This window comes from Hesperophylax consimilis, chromosome 16 (assembly GCF_061612785.1).
Source record: "Hesperophylax consimilis isolate HC1 chromosome 16, BYU_Hcon_1.0, whole genome shotgun sequence".
Lineage (NCBI taxonomy): Eukaryota > Metazoa > Arthropoda > Insecta > Trichoptera > Limnephilidae > Hesperophylax > Hesperophylax consimilis.
In genome coordinates, this window is record NC_142851.1 from 32,708,024 (window position 1) to 32,731,469 (window position 23,446).

Genomic DNA, 23,446 nt, shown 5'->3' on the forward strand with positions numbered 1-23,446 from the left:
TTTTGTTACCAGTGATGTGTGTTCTAAAGAATAAAACTTATCAATTATATTTCGTAGTATCATTAATTTAACGAGGCCAATATTATAACAATAACAATGGGACTATTTACTTCAGCGGTCAATCAATACACTCACTTACCGAGTGAATAAGGAAAAATCAAACAATAAAAGATACCTAGTTTTAATAATTAAAAGTTCATTTTTATTTCATAATATATTCTTATTCAATTGGATTTGAACTTACTGAAAAATATTAAAATCATTATGTAATAGGGCATTTTCGCCAAACTTTGTACATGTTTTATGCATTCCATTTCGTCATTACTTTTACTGTCCACTTATAAATTTCAACCAATATACATTTGGAATGGAAGTATAGAACGGATTCTTAATCAGAAACGTTACATATAATTTTTTTCAATGTTAGTCTGAATTTACATAAAAAACGTACTTTTCATATTTTTCTATTTCCAAAGCTTCTAAATATGTTCCCCATTACATCACTTATCCCAAGTTTCCCTCCCCCACCTCTCTCCCACAACTGACGATCTGTCCCACTCTAGTATGCTGTCTCTTTCTTCTTTTTTGATAATATGTGTATATATATGTGTAATTCTGTATTTAATAGCATCATTTTTATAACTGTCCTGATGATGGTACGGAGGTACCGAAAGCGGTAGAAAATAAAATTTATCAATAAAGTGACTTAAAACCAAGTATTTTCATTTCATATATCAACTGAATTTAATTTTTGTCCTGAATTGATGTAGTAAAAATGGCATAACTTTTAATTTTGCTTTCATTTCATACAAATTGATTTTTTAATAAGAAATAAATTAAATGAAGAATTAAATTTAAAAAAATATATTTCTTAACACACTTCCTATGGGAAGGGCAGTTCTACCTTTTACGCTGGTCCTACTTGAATGGCGGAAAAGGCATTGCTGTCCGATAATTTTATATCAATTTCTTTGTAAGGGTTCCAACTATATGCACATGTATTAAAAAAATGTGAACGGAGTTTTCACCGTCTTCAACTTCTTGTCTTTCGTGTGGAAGAATATTTTATCAAAAGAAAACTATATTTAAACCCGTATAACATCCTTACACTTATCGCACCGTGGGCAGAAGTTTTTTTTTGTAATGATTTGTGCGAGAATGAAAAAAAATTTTATACACATAAAACATAACTAAATAATACACTACTGACTTTAACTTCAGTTTATGGAGTTGTATAACAAAAGTAGGCTTTAATTTCAGACAATATTTTATAGCTGGGGCGTGTATTATTTAAAAAATTTCATTCAAATCATGTATTATTTTCAAAGATATAGCTGTTTAGAACAAAATCTATTTTCTCGAATGATACCCTTATTTTCCCCGAGATGGCAATGCGTTCTACTATTTACGTAAAAATAAACATTTTGTTGAGAGGTGGCATAAATTATGACAGCCCCGAGGGAATGGGTTAATTTAATGCAGAGGTGGGACTTCTCATGTGACACCTAAATTAATAATGGATTAAAAATATATATGTGTATGACAGTTGCCTTTAACTGACTGAATAATAACTTGCTAATATTCTATGAAAAAATCAATCAAAATCGTGGGTCATGACAAAACAACAATGTACAAATTTTGGTGAAAATGCCAGATAACATTTTATATTGTAATTTACAACAAAGTACAATAATTATATTAAAGAATCTAATTATGTGCGTTCCATTGCTTCCAGTTTTCTTTTTATTTCATCGGATGTATATTTGAATTTCTTTGGCATGTTGGGATCCGTCGAGGTGTTGTCACAGCTGCTGTGTTGCGAGTTCTTTGACTAAAATACAACATAGAATTAAATTGATAGCATTATATAAAATCATTCAAAGAAAGTAAATACATATTTATTTCTCATTCGGAGATTAATTAATGTACTAGCTAACGTGTACCCGGCGTTGTTCGTGAATTTATAAATGGTTTGGGGTGAAATTTGATGTTGTGAATTCTAGAGTACCTGACAACTGGGTGCATTTTTAAGGTGCAAATAATATTACTGGATTGTAATTAAAATATTTGTACTCGCCCACAGACGAGAGACTTTAGTTGCGGCGACAGTTAAAGACTATTCCAAAATTCATATAAATTCTCCTTAATGTCGCATTGCTCCTTTGCCCACCTCTATATACCATAATGAATTTTTACGCCTGCAACTGTCGCCGCGACAAACATCTCTCGTCAGCGGGCACTCTGGTTCAAACAAATTGGATTCGTTTTCTATTTAAGTGTAATTTTCAAAATTTTAACTGATTGTGTCAAGAATTCAGACAAGACTTAAAGTACTTGCCTAAAATATTATATTTTAACAGAAAATTATTTTAAAAAACATTTTGAAAATTGTAACTGATGTGTCGAGAATTCAGACAAGCGATCAATAATACTTTAATTTTACATTTGAAATGTGTATTTCTTTTGTTTAAATTTTAACAAGAAAAATCAGATTTTGTGATATTTAAAGGTCTGCGTTATTTCCATTTTCAAGAAAATGTAAACTAACCAGATTTACTAAAATAATACCCTGTGATTTTTCAAGGGTCCTTCGCTAGTAGTTAGTGACGTTATAAACTTATTGATTATTTTTTAAATCTTACCCAAAACATGACATATTCTGGGGATATTGATTCAAGTTCCAGAATTCTATCCTCAATCTTTTTTAAGCGGCTATAAATGTCACTGGATATCGGCTTTGCTATATTTAAATGCGTTTCAGCATTGCATAATCTTTCGTCCATTGCTCCTTTGGGATGGTGTTGAGAATCATTACTGATCAGGTCTGGTTCTCTTTTGGTTACTTTGGTTTGGGGTCCCCACTCATTTTGAACTCGCATAACTGTAGAAAAAGAATTTTATCATTAGAATAGGTAGGTACTTAAATTAAGACAAGAAAAAATACACTACATATTATTTAACTCTATGGTTCAGGTCTGAGCCATAAATATTAGCAAATACAATTTGAAAATAGAACTCTCTTTAGAAGTTAGTATTTAATAATATCATTAGATGGCGTTGGCGATGGCCTAAATACTTAGGAATAAGTACATCCGCTCACGGGGCAACTGAAAAAAAACAAGTTGGCAACCCATGTTGTGAAATTCAATGGCAGTCCGCAAAGGGCGCAGCCAGTTTTCAACGGCAACGCAACCAGTCACTCGCAATCACCTGCAGTTGCCCGTAGATATATCAGTTTTCAAGAAATTTGCGATTTGTCCATGCCTCAAGAGCTGTCATATTACGATATGTCCGAGCAGGAAAACATAAAATTTATTCAGGAGGGTAAAAAATTCCCGTGTATTTACGACTATAGGTTTACTGATTATGAAATTAAAAAAAATAAAATAATGGCGGCTTCATCATTACTAGATTCTGCAGACATTTTTTAATGCAATATGATAGTGACAGATGATGGCTGAAGTGTTCTTCATTCTATAGCTAAACAATCTTAGATAATTTGTGAAATCGTAAACTTGAGTTGCAGTGAGAGAAGCTTGACAACCAGTTTGAAACTGGCCAGGGGGGTATAACTCCGATAGAAAATTGGAACCGAAATATTGGGAAGTCATATGATTGCCTAACTATATCCACCAATGAAAAACTCTGAAAGTCTATGGAATAAACTTTCAGAGTTTTTCATTGGTGTATAGTTATAATAAGTAGGCTCCGAATGAGAATTGTACTATCTAAATATTGGCATATCTATGGTTTTTTAGGACCAATTTGTTTCATACAAAAAGCCCAAAAATATCGATCTAGTGAGTGGTTTATTTATCCAACCGGCAGTTGCCAACCAGTTTAAGTTTAGTTTCAGTAGCCCCATGAACGGATGGACTAAGTATAAGTCCAACTTCTGACATTTCCCATACAATCTAATGGCAGTATGCTATGATTTTTATCTTATCTCAAAGCAAAACAATAATTGAGTATGGGTAAGAACTAAGTGAGAACTGTGAAGAACTAACTGTTCTAATGTGTTGCTTATCATAATAATGTATATGTATTGGTATGCATATCATCGACATGCAACAAAAAAAAATGTGTTTTTCACATAACAATCATTTAACCACTCTTTTATAATTTGCCACTCATTAGTTACTCAGTTTTTGCTGCATAGCAACGAGATATTATCTAATTTAATTAACTTCTCAGTCTAATTCGTTCGGTTTTGGGAAAACAGCAATTACTCTTAGAGTCAATTTGTTCGTTTTTTGGAATAGCTCATACGGTCTCATAGAAATCGTTGTATCTCCCTTACCGTAATAGTTAGAAAAACATATTAACTAAAAGGTGTTAAAAAGAGAAAACACCAATCTTTACATTCAAATATAGAAGATAACCACAGAATAATTAAAAAGTACAGCTTTATGAAACCGAAGGTTTCAACCGCAATTTTAGAAAAATTTATGAAACTTTGTGAATTTTTTATTAAATATTTTTATATGAAATGACCTTTGATTATATAAATGTCTAGATAGAGTGTCGCACTGTTATTCCGACAGAAAGAACAGGCCAGATTTGAAATACTTGTGTGCGTGTCACGCACACAAGTATACGCAACTTATATCGTTGACGTAAGCGCTTAACGTCACTGTAGGCGTATTGAGTGATACCAGCTCCCTATTATTTCCCAAAAAAGTTGGGAAAAAATATGTTTCGATTTTGCGGGACCTATAATTCGTTTAATTTTGAATTCATTTAAGTAAGATAGTTTTCTACATAAATATAATGATATAAATGAAAAGAAAATCATTGTTAAAAGAGATTTATTTTTATTTGATTATTTTTAACAAATAAAAAAGAAATACGCTTCCTTTTTCAACCTTCGACGCTTTTGATTGTTGACAAAATACAGGTCTTTGGCAAGGAAATGATCAGAGCAAATAACAGATGTTTTAGCTGGTTGCCAGACATCCTCTCCGCGGCTTTTTCTTATTATTTCTATCCACTTACTTCTTAATATAGGATCATTAGGTATTCTGTAAAATATGCATGAATAAAATTAAAAGTTTACTTGATACTTCACAAAACAAGCCTGTCACATTTTTTTGTAATTTTAATAGATAAACAAATTTCGAATTCATAACTTTTTTAAATATAGTGTCAACGCGAAGAATTTACAAACACAAAGACAAACTTTCACATTTATAATATTATTATATATATAGTTTACTTTGGGTAATTATTAAAACCTATTTTAAAATTAACAACGCACTCATGGGAAATTTTTTTATTTACTAGATTCTTATATTTCTTAAAGAGATGAATCATTTAAATTTACTGAATTTAAAGTTAATGTTATTTATAAATAGAACGGCGTCATTTGCGCCTTGCAATTTTTACCTTATGTGGGTATTTTAATTTGAAGAACAGGCAACCCTATAAACAATGCGTCAAAATATGGCATTGTCAAGACTATTCAATTTCAATTCAATTCAATTAGTTTATTCCTTTAAAAACATTACAAAATTATTAATTACTATTCAATTCAATTAGTTTATTCCTTTAAAAACATTACAAAATTACATTTTATTTCGTTTTTAAGTACATTTGTAAAATGGTATTACATAATAAGTAAACGGTGTATAAACTATACCAGCATCAATAGAGCTTGCCTTTTAAAGGCAGCTTCACCGATGCTACAGCTCGACATTTAAGTGTAGAAAACAAATGATGGCGCTGCAATCGTTTTCTAGGTTTTAAATGGCAACACCAAGATGGCTCATAGGACAATGAATGTATGTTAAAAAAAAAACACTTCAGCCAAAATGCATATTTCATAACGTATTTGTATTTTCAAAAATTTTGCACAAAAAACTGTAATTTAAATGGAAGTAAAATAAAACAAAACAAGTCTTAAGTGGGCGTTTATTTCGCTATAAAAACGTAGGTACAAAAGGTATTTAAAAATCTGAGTCTATTAATTCAACACCTGACATGTAATTATTATCTTCGTCCTCATGCGATTCTTCTTCTTCCGTATCTTCATCTTCATCTAAACGTATTATCAGTTCATCGATATCATCATACAGAGTACTGCCTCGTGCATAATATTCTGCCTCAATTTTCATCACGTGTTTGCAACAATTTTTCCAATCATCAGCACTTATGCTATTAAAAGCATTTTCTGTCAGCTCTTTTATATTGACCGTGTTTCCAATATTCTGAGATGCAACTTTTCGTTTGGCCTGTGCCCAAATTAGCTCAATCGGGTTAAGGTCGCAGTGGTAAGGGGGAAGCCTTACAACCGTGTGACCATGCTCTCCTAATACTTCATCAATATCATATACAGGCTCTGGCTTATGCATTTTAACCAGAGCCAACAATGATGGTTTCCTTAATGAATTGTCAAAAACAATGTTGTTATGTAATAACCATGCTTTTATGTCATTAACTCTCGTTGAGGTTGTTGGTGCCTTGTTTCTCACAACACTGTGATAAGGCGCATTATCCATGACAATAATGGAGGGCTCTGCTATATTGGGTATGAGCTTCTCAACAACCCACTTTTTAAAATTATGTGCATTCATTTCAGAATGGTAATCCTCTTTTTTGTTTGTTCCACTAAAAATTAATAGGGCATTAGGGACAAAACCCATTTCACTTCCAGCGTGAACAATGATCCAGCGCTTACCTTTTGAAATATCGTGTTGAACTCCTGTCACATCCATAGATTGCCAGCATTTCTTTAGCTTGTAGGATGAATGGATATAACTTCCATCCAAGTAAATAATATTTTTTTGCAGTTCTTCAGGTAAATTTCGGTTATCCATGATAATTTTTAAGTAATGCTCTCTTTTCGCCGCAATATTTGTTTTTTCAATAAGAGCACTTCTGTTTGTTTTGCACTTTTTATAAACAAAGCCGATGGAATGCAAAATTCTTCTTAAATATTCCCGGCTACCATCAAATCCAATGTCTTCTTTGAGTACAGTTAGTAATGTTCTTAAAGTTGGGACTTCTTTTCGCACTATGTAAAAAAAATGAATTTTTTGTCGAATGGCACAAATATCAAAATCATCCAACTCTTTTTTAGGGCGTCCTATTTTCCGTTTTCCCGGTGTTTCAAATTTTCCGTCTGCCTTTTCCCCTTCCTTGACGATTCGTCTTACCGTTGATTCAGATTTTCCTGTGTGTGAAAAACATCATTAAAATTAGTATTATAGAAAAAAATTATAGTTAAAAAAACACATACTAGATAATATTCATTTAGAAAGAAAGAAAGAAAGATAAAATTAAGAAAAAAGTTACTTTTCTATGAGTTTAAAGAAGTTGCAAATTTTTTTTTTTAATTGAGTTATTCCCTTTTTCCTGTGGCCTCATATGAACTGTCAAAAGGAAATGTCAAATTCGGATTGTTAAGCATAACCTCAAATCAGATTGTAACGGTTATAATCGCTCGAAAATTGGCATAAATCTTCTAATACTAATGAAATTTATTAAAAAAACTATACTACGTACCAGTCATTTCTGCAGTTCGTTTGTAAACATCTTCTAAATTAGATAGGAGCATCTTCGCGCGATATTCGGCTAGGCAGCGTTGAAAAACGCTGTATATAACTTCTCTTGCACCACTACGTATCGGTTTGTTCATTTTAATTAAATTCAAACAATATACAGGCAAACAATGAAAAAATAATTATTAAATGAGCGGATCATACACGGATTTAAGACAGTAAATCGGAGCAACATGACCATAACATGACAGACATACGAAACGTCATAGACAAAGCAACTAATTCGGTGTTGCCATAGTAATGAAAAATTTAGTTCCAATTTAATTCATTTCTAGACATGCTGGATTCACTGTAAATATGTCGATATCCGAATTAATTCTGTTCAACAGCAAGACTGCTCTCCCCACCGGCATGACCATTGGCAAGTTGGTCCTGCAGGCCGGGAGATAAAACAGTCTATGCTGTCGGTGACGGAGATAACCATCAGGAACATAGAGACTAATACTCTCCATGATAGTCGGATTTACTAACCATCCACGAATCAGTTTGAAGAAGTGTGATACAATATGCACATCTCTTCTGACCCGTAGATGGTTCATACCGAGCATGCCCAAGAGAAAGTCAGTAGGATAGAGCCACGGGTAGTAGCCATACTCCCTCAGGTAGAGGAATCTCAGAAATTTCTTCTGCACTCTCTCCAACATAAGGGAATACTTCACCTGATGTGGGCTCCAAACCACCGACCCACTCTCAAGCCTACTCCTAACCAACGCAATGTATAGCACTTGGAGAACCCGGGTGTCTCTAAAATTCATCGCAGTGCGTAGGACGAAGCCCAGCATTTTCAGTGAAGCACTACACGTCATTTCGATATGAGTATGAAATGTCAGCCTACTATCAAACATGATGCCAAGATCTTTCATAGTGGAGACACGTTTTAAACTTCGGGCATTCATGGTATACCGGTAAAACCAAGTATGACGTGCCCTTGTGAAAGAAAGAATGAAACATTTAGAAACATTGAATTCGATCCGATTCCGTTTACTCCAGTCAACAATTCTATTAATGTCCGATTGGAGTCGAATGCAGTCTTCTAAAGTTTTAATTTCCAAGAATAGTTTTAGGTCATCAGCAAAAAGAAGTGACCTGGAATGCAGAATATTTTCTGTAATATCGTTAATAAAAATTAGAAAGAGGAGCGGTCCTAAATTAGAGCCCTGTGGAACGCCTGAGAGTACAAGGAATAATTTTGACATGAATATTCCATGAGATATAAATTGCTTTCTTCCAGTAAAATAGCTTGCAAAGAATATGAGAAACCGTAAAGAAAAACCTATAGTTGACAATTTATTCAATAATATGTCATGGTTTACGGTATCAAATGCCTTCGAGAAATCATTATATGAGCAATCTACTTGGTAGCCCTTATCTAAAGATTTGGAAACATAATCTGTGAGTACCAGTAGGTTAGTATCTGTTGATCGACCTTTTCTAAACCCATGCTGTTCCGATATTAAGAAAGGCTCTACTTGAAACAGCACATGTTTATGAATTATCGATTCGAATAACTTAGCCGGGGCGGAAAGTATTGCCACTGGCCTGAAATTTTCGACAGATGTCTTTGATCCACTTTTGAAAATGGGACAAATTTTTGAGACTTTCCAGGAATCAGGAAATACACCAGTATCTAAAGATAGGTTGAATATAAAACTTAGTGGCATTTTTAAAAATTCAACACATCCTTTTAAAAAAAATACTGGAAGAAAGTCTGGCCCAAGTGAATGTGTATGCTTCATGTTATTAATTGAAGATTTAACATCTGATTCGTCTATATGACTTATATCAATGTTTTGGGCTCCCTTCACATTCATCTTGGAAGCAGAAATGGGATTTAGTAATGGAGGCTCATTACTGTACACTGATTGGAAATGAGTTGCAAATGCATTGGCTACATCCGCTCCTCTAACTTCCCGATCACCATGCATCATGATGTCTGTTATACCACCATCTTTGCGCAGTGATTTTACGTAGTCCCAAAATGCCTTGGGATCATGCTTGATATCACTCTCTATTGAGTCGACATACGTTCGGAATGCTATATGAACATTTCTTCTAACAACTGCTCTGAGGTTACTGAACATTTCATACTCATTTTGGTCACCAGTAGCTTTCCATTTTTTATGGTGAGCATGTTTTATCTCAATGCTCCTGATGGTATCTCTAGTGAACCACTTCGGATATCTACGTCCACCTCTGTTGGGAGGTTTCCTAGGGAAGCAAGCGTCAAATACATTATAAATACATGAATAAAAATGGTGTAGCGCCTCATTAACGGTATCGAATTTAGAAAGTTCATGCCAATCCAATTGGCTCATCATCTGATAAAGTTTGACAAAATCACCCCTACCAAAAATCCATCCCCGCAAAGTGCCGTCTGTAGTTTTAGGTAATTTGGTAGTCTTCGGAGGCTTTTTACAAGAATACCGGAACTCTAATGCGGGGTGATATTTGTCCTCATATACGAGGGGAGAATCGCTATGTATGACATTTAATTCAATGTTACACAAAACTAGATCCAACATCCTCAACTCAGAATTGGGAATACCATTATTCTGGGTGAGCCCAAACACTTCGCATAAAAAATTGAGGTCATTTTCAACATCCTTGCCGCTACGCGCTGAATGGATGTTGAAATCTCCCAAAACAATAATATTCCTTCCTCCGAGAAGATCCACGTTTTCGTGAAACTTATCGAAGAATAGTTGATATGTTTCCAGAGTTGATACCGGTGGAAAATATATTACACATATAAAAGTAACAGACAAATCGATTGTAATTTTTATCCACAAGTCTTCGATGTCAGCTTCCAGATCAGGCATGTGTTCGGCCTTAAACTTAGTTTTGACAGCCAAAAGGCAGCCTCCGCCTTGTCTGTGGCCACTACCACTATCTCTGTCCTTTCTGTACACTTGAAAACTGTCATCGAATAACTCCTGGTTGCACACACTGGAGTTCAGCCAAGTCTCAGTGAGCCCTATTACATCGTAATTGTTTACCAAAACGTTAGAATAAAATAGAGAACATTTAGTTTTTAGTCCCCTAACGTTTTGGTAAAAGAAATGAAAACTATTGTACTGTCAACTATGTTTAATATTTGGTAGCCGTGGTGTAATTACCTTATTGACCCATTCTTTTAAAAACGAATGCTTAGGCCAATGCTTAGACTGCAGTAATTCTGCCACCGCTGACCCGGGTATACCGATTTTAAATGATGCATATTCTCCCCTCGTTTTGATTTTTGTTATTTTAAATGAGGAGATACTGACAGATTTACTTATTGTTTTGAGGTGCGATGTTAAGTCATCTACTGTAGTGTCTGGATGCAAGGGGTAAAGATGGAAGTATTTCACTTCCTCCTGGTCCTTTTGACTACCTCGTACGGTGATGGGACGCCGTTTACGATTACGATTAATCAAAGTCCAAGGTTGACTTCCTGGAGTTTGACGTAAGGGCGGTGCATCTGCTTTAGCTCCATCGGGCGGGGGCGGTGCATCCACATCAGTTCCGCCGGCCGGTGGCAGCGCATCACTATCAGATGGCGTGGAGGTAGACGCTGTGGAGGTAGACGCAACGGGTGTCACATCAGGAGTACTTCGGGATGAAGCATAAGGGGAAGAAGATTGTCCCTTGTCTGAAGCGTTACTCGTTTTTTTCCCTCTTTGGGAGGCTTTTGCAGCCTGTGAGCGGGTTATTATTTTTCCGACGGCCAAATTTGCAGTGTCATCTGAGGTACGAGTCGGCTTAGTAGACGGGTCGACGTGCGGGGGGAACGGAACGGGGAAACCGGGCCCGGCAGTTGCAGTTGTATTGTCTGCGGAAGCAGCGAGCGGGGGCGGTGAGGTGGCGGTGACGAGGGGCGCTGGCGGGCCGAGTGTGTCGCCTGTAGCGAGAACGGGCATGTTGTGCACACATGTACCTGCAACCGCAGTTTCACTATTGTACAAACTACCGACAATTACTGGTGACGTTTTTAGAATATTTTTAACAACATTCAACTCACTAGTTAAATTGTCCACTTTAACCGAGAGAACTTCGATGGCCATCGTTAGCAAACGAAGCGCATTCGTTTCCTCGTTGATATCCATTAGGATAAACTTGTAAACTTGTAAATTATTTAATAAATTAAAATTACGGCGCGCGGCGAAAAACACGTATGTCCTGCCGGCGAATTTAACAGTTAACTAAATTACACTATTAAAACTGAATTATTTCTTTAACTAAATGGTTATTATATGGCTTTGAAAAGGTAACTTACCTATGATAGGTAACATTTTTAGTTATTTTCAATCGTCCTTTGTAATTTCTGCACACTGTTATAGCGCAAATCGTCATTTTCAAATGTCACACAACACGTGTTTACCGCACAGCGATAGTTTCGCATCTGAGCGGACTGAACGAGCTTATCAGCCAACAGTTGACTGATATTTTTTTTGGCGTTTCGTCGCTCGAACGCTCAATCTAGACATTTATATAATCAAAGGAAATGACAAAAAGTAAGGAGGCTTTAATGTTTATAATACATTTATCTAATAAAATGTGTTTTTTTCGTTTTCAATAATTTTAGTTCAGTGTTCCGAAAAACAAACGAGTTGAGCCATTTCGAAACATTTTTATGTTTGATTTCAAAATTTTAATATTTCAAATATTATATGTTTATGTCAAATAATAAAATTTGAAAGGGAATTTCATCACCTTTTAACAGCAGTTTTTAGTTTTCGGATAAGTGAAAAAATATCCCGTTTATTTGAATTTTATTGAGAAGCGGAAATGCACACAAATTTTATGACTCTCTGACAGCATCTTTAAGAAATATAACGGTCAATATGCCAGAGGCATGAAGGGTTAAGAAAGTGCATTTAAAAACCGGTGGCTTTTGGATGTACTAGAGTGCTAATATTACAAAAATGGCATTATTGATGTTGTTGTAGCTGAAAACAATTTTATTTTTTAAAAGATTTTTTAAACAAAGATTTTTAGAAAATTTCAGTTTGGCGTGCGCCGCACGGATTTCCTGAAAAAATCGTTTTCAGCTACAACATCAATAATGCCATTTTTTGTAATATTTGCAATCTAGTACACCAAAAAGTCACGAGCCGCCACTGTTAAAAACAATACCTACCACTCAAGTGTCCTTTTGAGTCTTTCCTTTTAACAAGAACCGCATCGATCCTTGCACAAGTAGATTCACCAGTCTCCGGTATTTGTTTAGCATCTCCTTTGTTTGCGATAAAATCCTGAATATTGCAAAGATTTATCTGTTCTCTTTTCCTATCAATGTAGTTTTTTATTCTCCTCTGAATCTCGTCATTTGAAGCGTTTACTTGTATTATTTTCGGGTCGATCGTGAACTGTTGTGTTAAATTATCAGATTTTTTCTGACCGTCTGATGGAATAGACAATCCACCTTCTGAAAATTGGAAAAAAATATGTAACAATGGTCATGATAATAAAACACCGTCAAACGAGGAATAAAATTTATTAATAAAAATATATATTGTGTTATTTAAAAATAAATAACTTATCAAAATCAACAAACAAATATGTACATATTATATTTTTTCTACATACTAACTAACTTTGTAATAACAATATACACACTGAAAAAAATTTTTGTTCTTTTAACATAGCTGCCAACAGATCGATCGGCGAAATCAGGAACTACAAGTAATTTCGTACTAAAAAATATTGAAACAACGTATCCATTAATATCCATGACATTACTAACATTTATGTACAAATGAAATAGATATAGGATCGGGCAGCGTTTATGTACAGAAAAGTTGAGTTGAATCCTACATTCTACATTATGGGTGTGATTGAGATGATTTGTTTACTCGCTTACACTAAGACGAATGCGGAATGCTGTATGAGACGACCTACTGCTAGTAAGTTGTCGTTTTTACAATTATATGTTGCTACAAACACCATCTCAAAATCTCTAATGGCGCTTAAAATCTTCAGGAAACAATCGACAAAATTGTATTATTTATAGTAAAAAGTAATTTGCATGTATTTACGAATGAAATGTTATTCGTTGGCTTTGACTAATGTTTGCCGTGTGAAGGAAACACTTTCTCATCAAACAAAGAAAGAACGGCCAATCACCATATCTTTTGCTTGCCACTTTGAGATCTCTACAACGTGTCTGTATGTTTTGTAATGTCGTTGATTAAATTTGTAGTTCCTATCTTCATCATAATCAATATCTTCGCTGTGCCACTTTACGTATGATATCATATATTTTAATTTTGAGCAAAACTTTATAAATAAATCATGTAACATCAAAAAGTAGTAAAATAATTATGCTTAGTTTTCATTTTGACTTGTTTTATGTTTGCTGGACCATTGACACTCGGCATTTTCTTTCCATTGACTGTCAACCGTGTCGGGTTCGGAATAGATCTCCTTTTTCCAAATGGGCACCGTACCTTTAAGATGCTCGATGCAGTATTTCACGGCATCCATTGCATCTAATCTGTGCGGACTACTGATCGCTATCACAACGCTCGCCTCCAAAACTGGAACTGTCCCCAATCTGAAAAAAATGATAAAAATATAATAGCGAACCTAACCATCAACAAAACTACAAATAATCAAGTTAGTATAGGTGACACCAAACATAAATCTGAGTGGGTCATCCACGAATAATATTTATTATACAAATAATCAAGTTAGTATAGGTGACACCAAACATAAATCTGAGTGAGTCATCCACAAATAATATTTATTATACTAAACTATAAACGGATATCTGAAAAATCATGGATACTCTAAATTCTCGACAAATAAGTTCCAATTTTGAAAACGGCAATAAAATAATTTTCTTAAAAATATAATATTTCAGGTAGGTACTTTTTCCCTTTTCTGAATTTTCCAAATAAACGCTTCCAATTTTGAAAATCGAAAACAAATCCAACTTTTAGAGTTTATTGAAGCAGAGATATAAATGCACAACTGAAATAAGTATTTTTAATTCTGTCTTGCATGAAAACGAAAAAGCCAAAAAAATCAAAATGTCAAATTTTTCCAATCAAACCCTTAGAAATCGAAGAATCTAATCTAATATTCATTCTGTCTGAGGCGTGCGGGCAGCGTGGATTTGATTTGTATACAAATCTATAGTTATATTCCGAGGGTGACGAAATTTTGCTCACTTGACCTTCAAAACAAGAGGAAGATTATTTTGTTTATATTATATTTCGAAACGCCGGGGACTTCAGCTAATATAATATCCATAAATACATTCTTTCTGACTAGTGTTATTTTATTGTGATAAATAAAAGAGTTACATTTGAATGTTACACCAATCATAATTTATACACTTAATTCTTTTTTTACACAGCAGAAATGTTTCACAAAAAAGTGTATTCATGTTCATTTGGAAAAATGGGATAATTCTAATAGGAACGGACATTTTAATGACCGTGTAAAAACGGAAATTATTGTACAATAGCGATGGATCATTTTATTAAGAGCGATGGTACCAGCTCAATATTATCTTACAGATCAAAGAGTCGGCTCAATTGAACAAAGGCACAATTGAACGACGGCTCACTTGAACGACAGCTCAACTGAACGACGGCACAATTGAACGACGGCACAATTGAATGATGGCTCAATTGAACGACGGCTCAATTGAACGACGGCTCAATTGAACGACGGCTCAATTGAACGACGGCTCAATTGAACGACGGCTCAATTGAACGACGGCTCAATTGAACGACGGCTCAATTGAACGACGGCTCAATTGAACGACGGCTCAATTGAACGACGGCTCAATTGAACGACGGCTCGTACGTCACCTCGTAACATGAAAAAAATAAGATGCGGTAGTAAGTAGTTGTAAGTACATTTGTCCAAGTCCAGACGTCGGACTGTCAGACGCCATTCACGTCTCTGGGTATGTAATAACAATTAATACTTGTATTATTTAAATGGCGCTATTTTCATAAAATACCTCACATTCAACTGAGTCCTGGTGCAGTTTACCGGGAGTTTTACAAATACAGCTCAACAAAAAGAGCTAGCTCAAGTGTGCAACTCGTTCATAAAGGACCCATCAGTAAGAAACATAATAGATTATAACAGCAACATATTTAATTTTACTACTACTATGTGAACAAAATAATCAATCTGCCATTGTTCATTCTTACTGCATTACCAACACAAATAAGTCACTTATTTGTACCTGTGTATAAATGTATAATCATTTCTCAATAGCGTGCCGACCGATGCATAACATAATATTCAAACATAAATCAGTTAATTATGCAATGAGGACATTAAAAAAACCAGCGTGCAGGAATGAATGCTGTAATTATTTATACAAAGGGGAAATAATGCAGTAATAACCAGCTACTAACAAAATAATTCAAGAGAAAACCTTTTTTACAATATTCATTTGATTCTCATCAGAGAAAAATAAAACTTTTTTTTTAATGTGAATACCGCACAAGAAAGCAAAAGGGTATGGGGAAAGGAAAGAGATGGGAAGGAGAAGTACCCGACTATAAAGATCTGTTCACTAAACACCGCTGAAGTCATTTCAAGCAACTTTTCGATTCTGAATAGTGGTCTTTCACCAAGGCGATACTGAAAGTATCTTCCACTCTGGAACGTACCGCAATATACTGTTTATTTTGAATTAATAAATAACACAAATTAATCAAATAAAATTTACTTGCGTATGCCGGGACTTTTAACCGCGACCTCTAGATTGCTAAGTGCCACAAATAATACGCTACATTATTTTTAAACAATTCATTAGCGCATGCCAGGATTTGAATGTGCAAACTCTGGATTCTTTGCCGAGGATCTTAACTGTTCCGCAAAGGAGGTCATCAATATATTCGAAACAATGGTGATATTTTCCATTAAAGGTATTTATGATCCGTTGTTGTGATTATTGATATAGTGTGTATGAAAAATATAGTTAAATTTACTGTACTTGTCATAAAACTAACAATATATAGCCACATTCCCAGTGCGAGGGTTTGAGCATCCCTTCGTGACCATTTTAGTGGAGTCATAAAAAGTTTCTAGGCTGTACATTCAGTCGGACCTGAATGGGGCTTCAAATGCACCATTTTACTTACAAATCAGATAGAGGTTATTATGATTGCATTACAAAAAATCTATAATATGAACTTGACCCCAAATATCATATACAATTATCTCTGAATTATGAAACAACAATATGTATGGGTTTGTGAATAAAAACATATTGTTATTACATTTGGAATCGGCGGTTTTAGATAATTTTTTAAATCAATAATAATGAATGAAAATTACGAGTTTTTAGTATGATAATCATGATCAGAAAAATAAACTTTAAATCTTCCACACATTTTTAAAAGTATTCATGGTTTGTGAAAACACTCCATTATATAACTCTGATAACTTATGTAACTCTTATAGGAAAAATAATCAACAGCAAGTATTATGCAAACTTATTGCAGAGTTTAAGTGATGACAACAAGAAAAACGGCAGCATTTGGCGAAAAAGAAAGTGTAGATTCATCAAGACAATGCACCCGTTCACACATCTGTTATCGCGATGCCCAATAAGTTAAAATTAGAATCGCTTCCACATGCAAAAGAAAGTGTAGTTTCATCAAGACAATGCACCCATTCACAAATCTGTTATTGCGATGAACAATAAGTTAAAATTCTAATTGCTTCCACAAGCACCCTATTCGCCAGATTTAGCCCCCTTAGATTATTTTCTCTTTCAAAACTAGTAAATACAAATACAATAAAATGGCTAGGTGGTAAACGATTTGCCAACAATGAAGAGGTGGATTCTGTGGTTGATGCCTATTTTGAGGACCTCGACGGTTCCCACTATAAACAGGGTATCGAAGCTATTGAACATCGCTGGGAAAAGTGTATAGAGCTGAATGCAGACTATGGTGAGAAATAAAGATAATTTACCCATCTTTGCATTCTTTTTCTAATCTTGATTACCATAAGCAAACACTTCAAAAACTATTCCATACCTAATCAAGGTTATAAATATGTATTCCTATCTAAATTATGAAATCTATTGAAGATTAGACTCATAAATTAAAACAGTGATGGTCAACAATATAATATTATGAGTTAAAAGATAAGATCTATAATAGCAATGATGATACTAAATTTCTTATCTTTGAGAGTAACATTCTTATACATAATACTGCAAACTGTTAACTTCGTGTTGGTAATATCTATATCTAATGTGAGTTGCTTTTTCATATTCAGGGACGAGCTCCCTAGAAGAAACTTATCAAAAAATAAATGCAGTTATCCTATAAGCCAAGTGAAAAATATTACAACTTTTTTATCATGAAAATAATGCAAATAACAGAAAATCTGTTTAATCTGTTGTTACTCACTGCACATCGCAAAAACCTTCGAAAATGGTGAACTCTAATGTTGTGAAATTTACTATTTTCCATTTTCAATTCCATCCTAAATTTTAAAACATACATATTTATTTTATATTATATAAAAATATATGACATGCCTTTATCGTTTGTTCCATACTTTTCAGTTGTTCAATAAGAAAAAAGATTTGGAACAAATAGTACCAAAACTCTGGGTGAAGCTATAACAATTTCATAAAAAGTTTAAATGTTGTAGACGGTATGTAACAAAAGACATTAAAACTAGTCACAAATTTTGGTTTCGTTGGCAGGAATTTTTTTTTGTGTTAAATCTGCCGTATCCGATAATTAAAGGCCTATTTTAAAAGGATTATTAAATAAATGCACAATTTTAAATGTGAACAAAGTTAGTCTTTAGCTTGGGTATAATAAATTTGAACTTAAGACCGTATTAAAAATTTTCGACAACCACTTTAATAGTTCACTGAGGAACAGGTTACAGCCGTTTCGTATCTCACAAAGGAACGTTATGGCGCAAATACATTTGCGAGCTGAGCTTCGAATTATGGGAAAGGGACGAAGCAACAGCAAATGGCTCAAAACGCCGCATGCGGTTGCTTCGTTCCTTTGTTATAATTCGAGGCTCGGCTTGCAAATGTATATGCAGCATAATATCCTTAACCATTTGTTTTACCAAAAGGATTTCAATGAGTATTTTCTCTCAAAGTCGACAGTTTACTAAGCGTCGCTTGGGTTAGACCTGCCGGAGGTTGCCGAAGTTAGGTAACTTGACTTTCTAAAGCAATAACATAACCATTTATGGGTCATCACAGCTGTGACATTCCATCCAGGGGTCAAATCTGTAAACCTGAGTGATGAGGTAAAAACTAACCAAAAGAATCCTGCGTCCCATTTAGTAAAAGACAAAGCGGTGCGGAAATGAGAAAGCATTCTAGATCGAAGAACTGATAAACATACTCTCGGATATCTCATAATAATTAGATGTTTTGTATAAAATTGTAATAGTTATTTGTAACTCATACATGAAGCAGTGTAAGCAATATATTATGTGGTACATTGTTATAGGCTTGTAACGGACGTACTGCTCCGGGCTCGGCCGCAGTCACCCACGTTAAAATTATAAAATAAAATTCTAAATTGAAATATGTAAATGTATGTAAAATTAAACTGTAAACCCTCTATGTATGTAAAATGTAAAAACAATAAATGAAACGTCGGAGCTTGGCTAGAGGTATACGGGCAGAGAAGTATTGTGAGAGCTGGTAAAATCATAATCATATTTTAATTCGGGCACGATTATGAGAGTCGTGCCTATACGAGAGGGAACGTTCGGCCACGGCCCGAAGCAAAGGGCCGTGCGCCGTCATGGCGTGCGAGATGGTTTGCCGTCATAACGTTCCACAGGCGCGATTCTGAGGATCGTGCCTGAACAAAGGCCGTAGTCGCGTTCGACCACGGGCCTGAAATTACCGGCCGAGAGGCGGTAACGAACCGGCGGCGCGCCGCGATCGCGTCACAACGCGGCCCTCGATTCCAGGAATCAAAGAAAAAGTGGGCCCGTGTGAGCGTCGCGCGGCCGCCGCACAGTGTGTCGAATCCCAATCTAGCTCCCCTTTATTCATTCCCATACTCTAAAATCATTTGTTTACAAGATACCAAACTTACAGAATTACAAAATACGTCATTTTAAAGGTAATTAAATAAGGAACAGTTTACAAAAATCGCATAATTTAAAAAATATATTTACGTAGAAAGGCTTCAATTTTAATACTGAACAAATTAATACGTATTGGAGTGCGTTGATGTCTCTTTCACAACTTCTAAAGAATTATGATTTTTAAATAAGATATCATTAATACTACTTTGCATTTTAGGTCATTTTGAAGATTATTAAATACAAAAGTATTTAAAAAATAAAACGTATATAAACATTAATTTTCAAGCTTTTCGCATGAATAAGAAGAGATTAAATTTTTCTTGTCTTTTCAATAAAAAATCTTCCCAATACTCCAATTTCAATTGAACAACATAAGATACTTATAGCCTTAAAACCTCCGTCATTTTGAAGGTAATTAAATATGAAAGTGTTTAAGAAAAAAAATTACTTAAAATATCATATAGGTAGGCAGTGTAGGCACCGCTTTAAGTACTTTACTAATATTAATACACGTTAGAATATTTTTGTCCTTTCAATAATTTACCCTTCTACTCCATTGTCGTTTTTGTGAACAAGTTAGCATGTTTCGAGTCTTACGTCATTTTAAAGGTAGTTTAAAAAGAAGGAGTTTTGTGTAATAATATATTTCTAATTATTTTTTACACTGGCAGGCATCAATTTAAATATTGATTGTACCTACAAAAACTTAATTGTTTTAGTATAATATTTATACGATCAAAGACAGAGCGTGATTTGCCGTCAATGTTGCTTGTGTGGAATAAGGTATATTATTTTTTTTAATTTTTGTGGCATATCGCGGCGATGATGAAAATAATTTGCCCACCATTGAAGCAGCATCTTTTTTACCAGAAGCTCGTAGAGATGCTTGAGCCACCATGGATATTTGTGTTTTGTTGGAGAACTGAAGGATTTTTTTCACTTCTTTTGCTTTGGTTTTTTCGCAACAATCCGCAAAAAGTTTTTTTGGGCGACCGCGTCTGGAAGCACTTGTAACGTTTAACGTCGTATTGTAACTACAAGAAGGTATTGCACCATAAAAAATATCACTAAAATTAATGTCTTTGTTGAGTCAAACGGAATAATTATTCACAAATTTATGAGCACATCTTCCACTTTTCTTCCAACGCATGTGAATTCCAATGGTCACTACACTAATCGAATGTTTAAGTGATTTCAAAATATCGTCAGTAGGATCTACAAAACCAAAATGTCGAATAACATGACGTAATATCTTGTTTGCTCGGTCTTCCTTCGGGTTTCGTAACCAAATATCGAATATCGTTCGGTTAGAAATTGATGGCTGTATCACTGGAATGTGAAGAAATGGCATGAAAACGCAAACAGATGCATAAAAATTTCAGCCAAATGAAATAAAGATGAGTCAACCTTACGACTAATTTTTTTTGGAATCATAGAAATGCATAGAAATAAACTTTCAGACCATGTAAACTTTTGAAACCAGATAAATGAATAAATATTGCTTTCTGTTATTTTTGATTAAATCTTACATGCAATCTGGAAAATATAAATGGTCGAACACGATGAAAAAAATTAATGCATATCTTGATTTGTCGCCTCCATTTCACAGAAAAATAATAAAATTTCACACAAATAAACCACAACCATTCAGCGCAGACGTTCAAAACAGACTGTTTATTGGGGTACAGAGCAGCGGCTCAAGTACAATGGACTTTAAATGTGATCAAACCTACCCCAAAGGCAATAAAAATAAAAATATTTTGCAGTTTTATCTACCTGGGATATTTAACAACTCAATGCTGAATATTTAAAAAATATTTGAAATACACCAATTTTGTATTAAAGGGGAGCTAGATTGGGATTCGGCACACCGTGCGCCGGTGGCCTATAAAACATGAAACACCCCCTCAGAGGGCAGATCTCCAGAAACCACCACCAGCTCTACACCTCTCTCTCTGCTCTGCCCTCTACCTCGCTCCGACTTCTGACTCTGCTCGCATTCTTTCACTCTGACCCCCGCCTCACCCTGGACCACGGACTTGCCTACCCCTTCGGACCAGACCCGGAATCTGCATCAAGAACAAGCGACAAGCAATCGGACCAGCTCTACAGCGGCTGCAGAGACGCCCCGCTCTACCCCTCCACGCCACTGAAGGACGACATCTCACGCCTCCACAGATTGGGATCACCGGCCCATTTACAGTCTTATGTGTCACACAATTACGTCTGATACAAGGCTAATTGTGGAAACAATAAAACAAACAGAAACAAATAATATTACTTACCGGTGATAAATGGCAATATTATGAACATCCGTCCATTCTTTCCTGATATCCCCACAAATACTCTTCATTACTTTTAAGGCCATGGTATCATATGCTTCATACTCGAGTTGCACCACCTACAAGCATAATTATTGTTGAAACAAAGACATGGAACTGGCAGAGGAAAGCTGAAAGTAGACTGAAGGCTGTAGAAATGAGATTCCTTAGTCTTGTGGGTTGTAAAACCATTCATAAGGAATGTGAGAGTAATATACGTGTAATGAGTAAGATTAAGAAAGGGACGCTTAGATGGTTTGGGCATGAAGAGCGAATGAATGTTAGAAGAAGTCGGGGACGCCCGAGGAAAATATGGCATAAACTATTTATGGTGGTTTTTTTAGAGTTTTTTCATTGATCTCTTTCAGCCAGATTTTAAATCTTGAATTGTACTCATAAAGCTTTTCTATAAGTTTTATATCTGTGAGAAAGGATGTTGTGAGTTGCAAAATAAATGTAGTAAATACATTGACATAATCTTACAGGCACATTTTTACATAAATATAGTGTACATCCTTATAACTAAAAATTTAATTTAGCCACATTGCATTTTTTGCATTCCCAGCATCATTTTGAAGAAATTTAATGGTCGAGAATTTTAGCTTTTTTATATGAATACTGCACAAGAGTCCCAACTGCTCCCGACCGTCTGGAGCCAGTGAGACTATGGCATCTCCAATAAGGGTATGTTGTGAAGCTGAAGGTAGTGGGGAGAGGAAGGAGGTGGGGTAGAGGAAGGTGGCTATTCAGATCTGGTCACCAAACATAGCTAAAGCCATTCAAGCAATGTTTCAATTCTTAATGGTGGTCTTGCACCAGGGCAATACTGAGAGTATCTTCCACTCTGGAACGTGCCACAAGTATACTATTTATTATTTTAAATGAATAAAATGTGTAATAACACAAATTAATTTTAGCAAATAAAATTTACTTGCCGCACGCCGGGATTTGAACCCGCGACCTTTGGCTTGCTAGTCGAGAGACTTAACCCTTGACCACGGAGGCTGCTTCAGATACTATATGCTTGTTAAGATACTATATTTGCAGTTTCTAACATTACAGATTTTTCAGAGTTGATTTGAGAGAAAATGTTGCTTTAAATGGTTTTAGCTTTGTTTGGTGACCAGATCTGATTAGCCAGGTGCTTCTCCACCTTCTTGTACCTCTCCTCACTACCTTCAGCCTCACAACATATACATGGGGATGCCAAAGTCTCACTGATTCCAGATGGTTTGGATTGGCATTTAAAAAAATTCATACTTTGAAAAACATTTACTGCTTTGCAGCAAGAATCCTGCATGAATGGCAGAAAAGAATTACAATTTCACAAATCCAGAATTACAACACAGAAAATACAGAAAGAAAATAAAAAAAATGTTACCTTTTTCCCTTCAAAGTTATCTCTTGTTGTTCCGACAAACAATGAAACAGCTCCGCATGTTTCCGAGGAAACCTCCTTTAGAATATGGTCCACCGACAGAATATCATTTGTGAGTTTCAAAAAATCCATTTTGTTAATCA

At 34.9% G+C, this 23,446-nt stretch overlaps 2 protein-coding genes across 4 annotated transcripts; one reads left to right on the forward strand and one right to left on the reverse strand.

Annotated features, from left to right (window-relative positions):
* Window positions 1-180: 180 nt before the first annotated feature.
* Mocs2B (Molybdenum cofactor synthesis 2B) lies at window positions 181-23,439 on the reverse strand. Its single transcript, XM_089641152.1, has 6 exons — window positions 23,307-23,439; window positions 21,890-22,005; window positions 13,988-14,094; window positions 12,679-12,966; window positions 2,643-2,881; window positions 181-1,831 (listed from the first exon to the last, which is right to left on the reverse strand). Exons 1-6 carry the CDS (start codon window positions 23,433-23,435, stop codon window positions 1,712-1,714), a joined length of 999 nt encoding a protein of 332 aa, XP_089497278.1. The 5' UTR covers window positions 23,436-23,439; the 3' UTR covers window positions 181-1,711.
* LOC149417060 (uncharacterized) lies at window positions 16,270-21,861 on the forward strand. Of its 3 annotated transcripts, none has more exons than XM_089641154.1 (2): window positions 16,270-16,438; window positions 16,977-21,861. In XM_089641154.1, exon 2 carries the CDS (start codon window positions 21,499-21,501, stop codon window positions 21,832-21,834), a length of 336 nt encoding a protein of 111 aa, XP_089497280.1. In that variant the 5' UTR covers window positions 16,270-16,438; window positions 16,977-21,498; the 3' UTR covers window positions 21,835-21,861. The 3 variants fall into 3 exon arrangements, with proteins under 3 accessions (XP_089497280.1, XP_089497281.1, XP_089497282.1); XM_089641155.1 differs by having other exon boundaries at window positions 17,018-21,861; XM_089641156.1 differs by having other exon boundaries at window positions 21,450-21,861.
* Window positions 23,440-23,446: the final 7 nt, after the last annotated feature.

What these genes read in the sequence shown, in the direction of transcription:
- LOC149417060 (XM_089641154.1), top strand. Translation starts at nt 21,499, where the DNA reads ATGAAACACCCCCTCAGAGGGCAGATCTCCAGAAACCACCACCAGCTC.
- Mocs2B (XM_089641152.1), bottom strand. Translation starts at nt 23,435, where the DNA reads ATGGATTTTTTGAAACTCACAAATGATATTCTGTCGGTGGACCATATT. An exon ending in ATAACTTTGAAGGGAAAAAG is followed by an intron (nt 22,006 to 23,306) that starts GTAACATTTTTT and finishes TTATGCTTGTAG; the next exon opens with GTGGTGCAACTCGAGTATGA. An exon ending in AATATTGCCATTTATCACCG is followed by an intron (nt 14,095 to 21,889) that starts GTAAGTAATATT and finishes CATTTTTTTCAG; the next exon opens with ATTGGGGACAGTTCCAGTTT.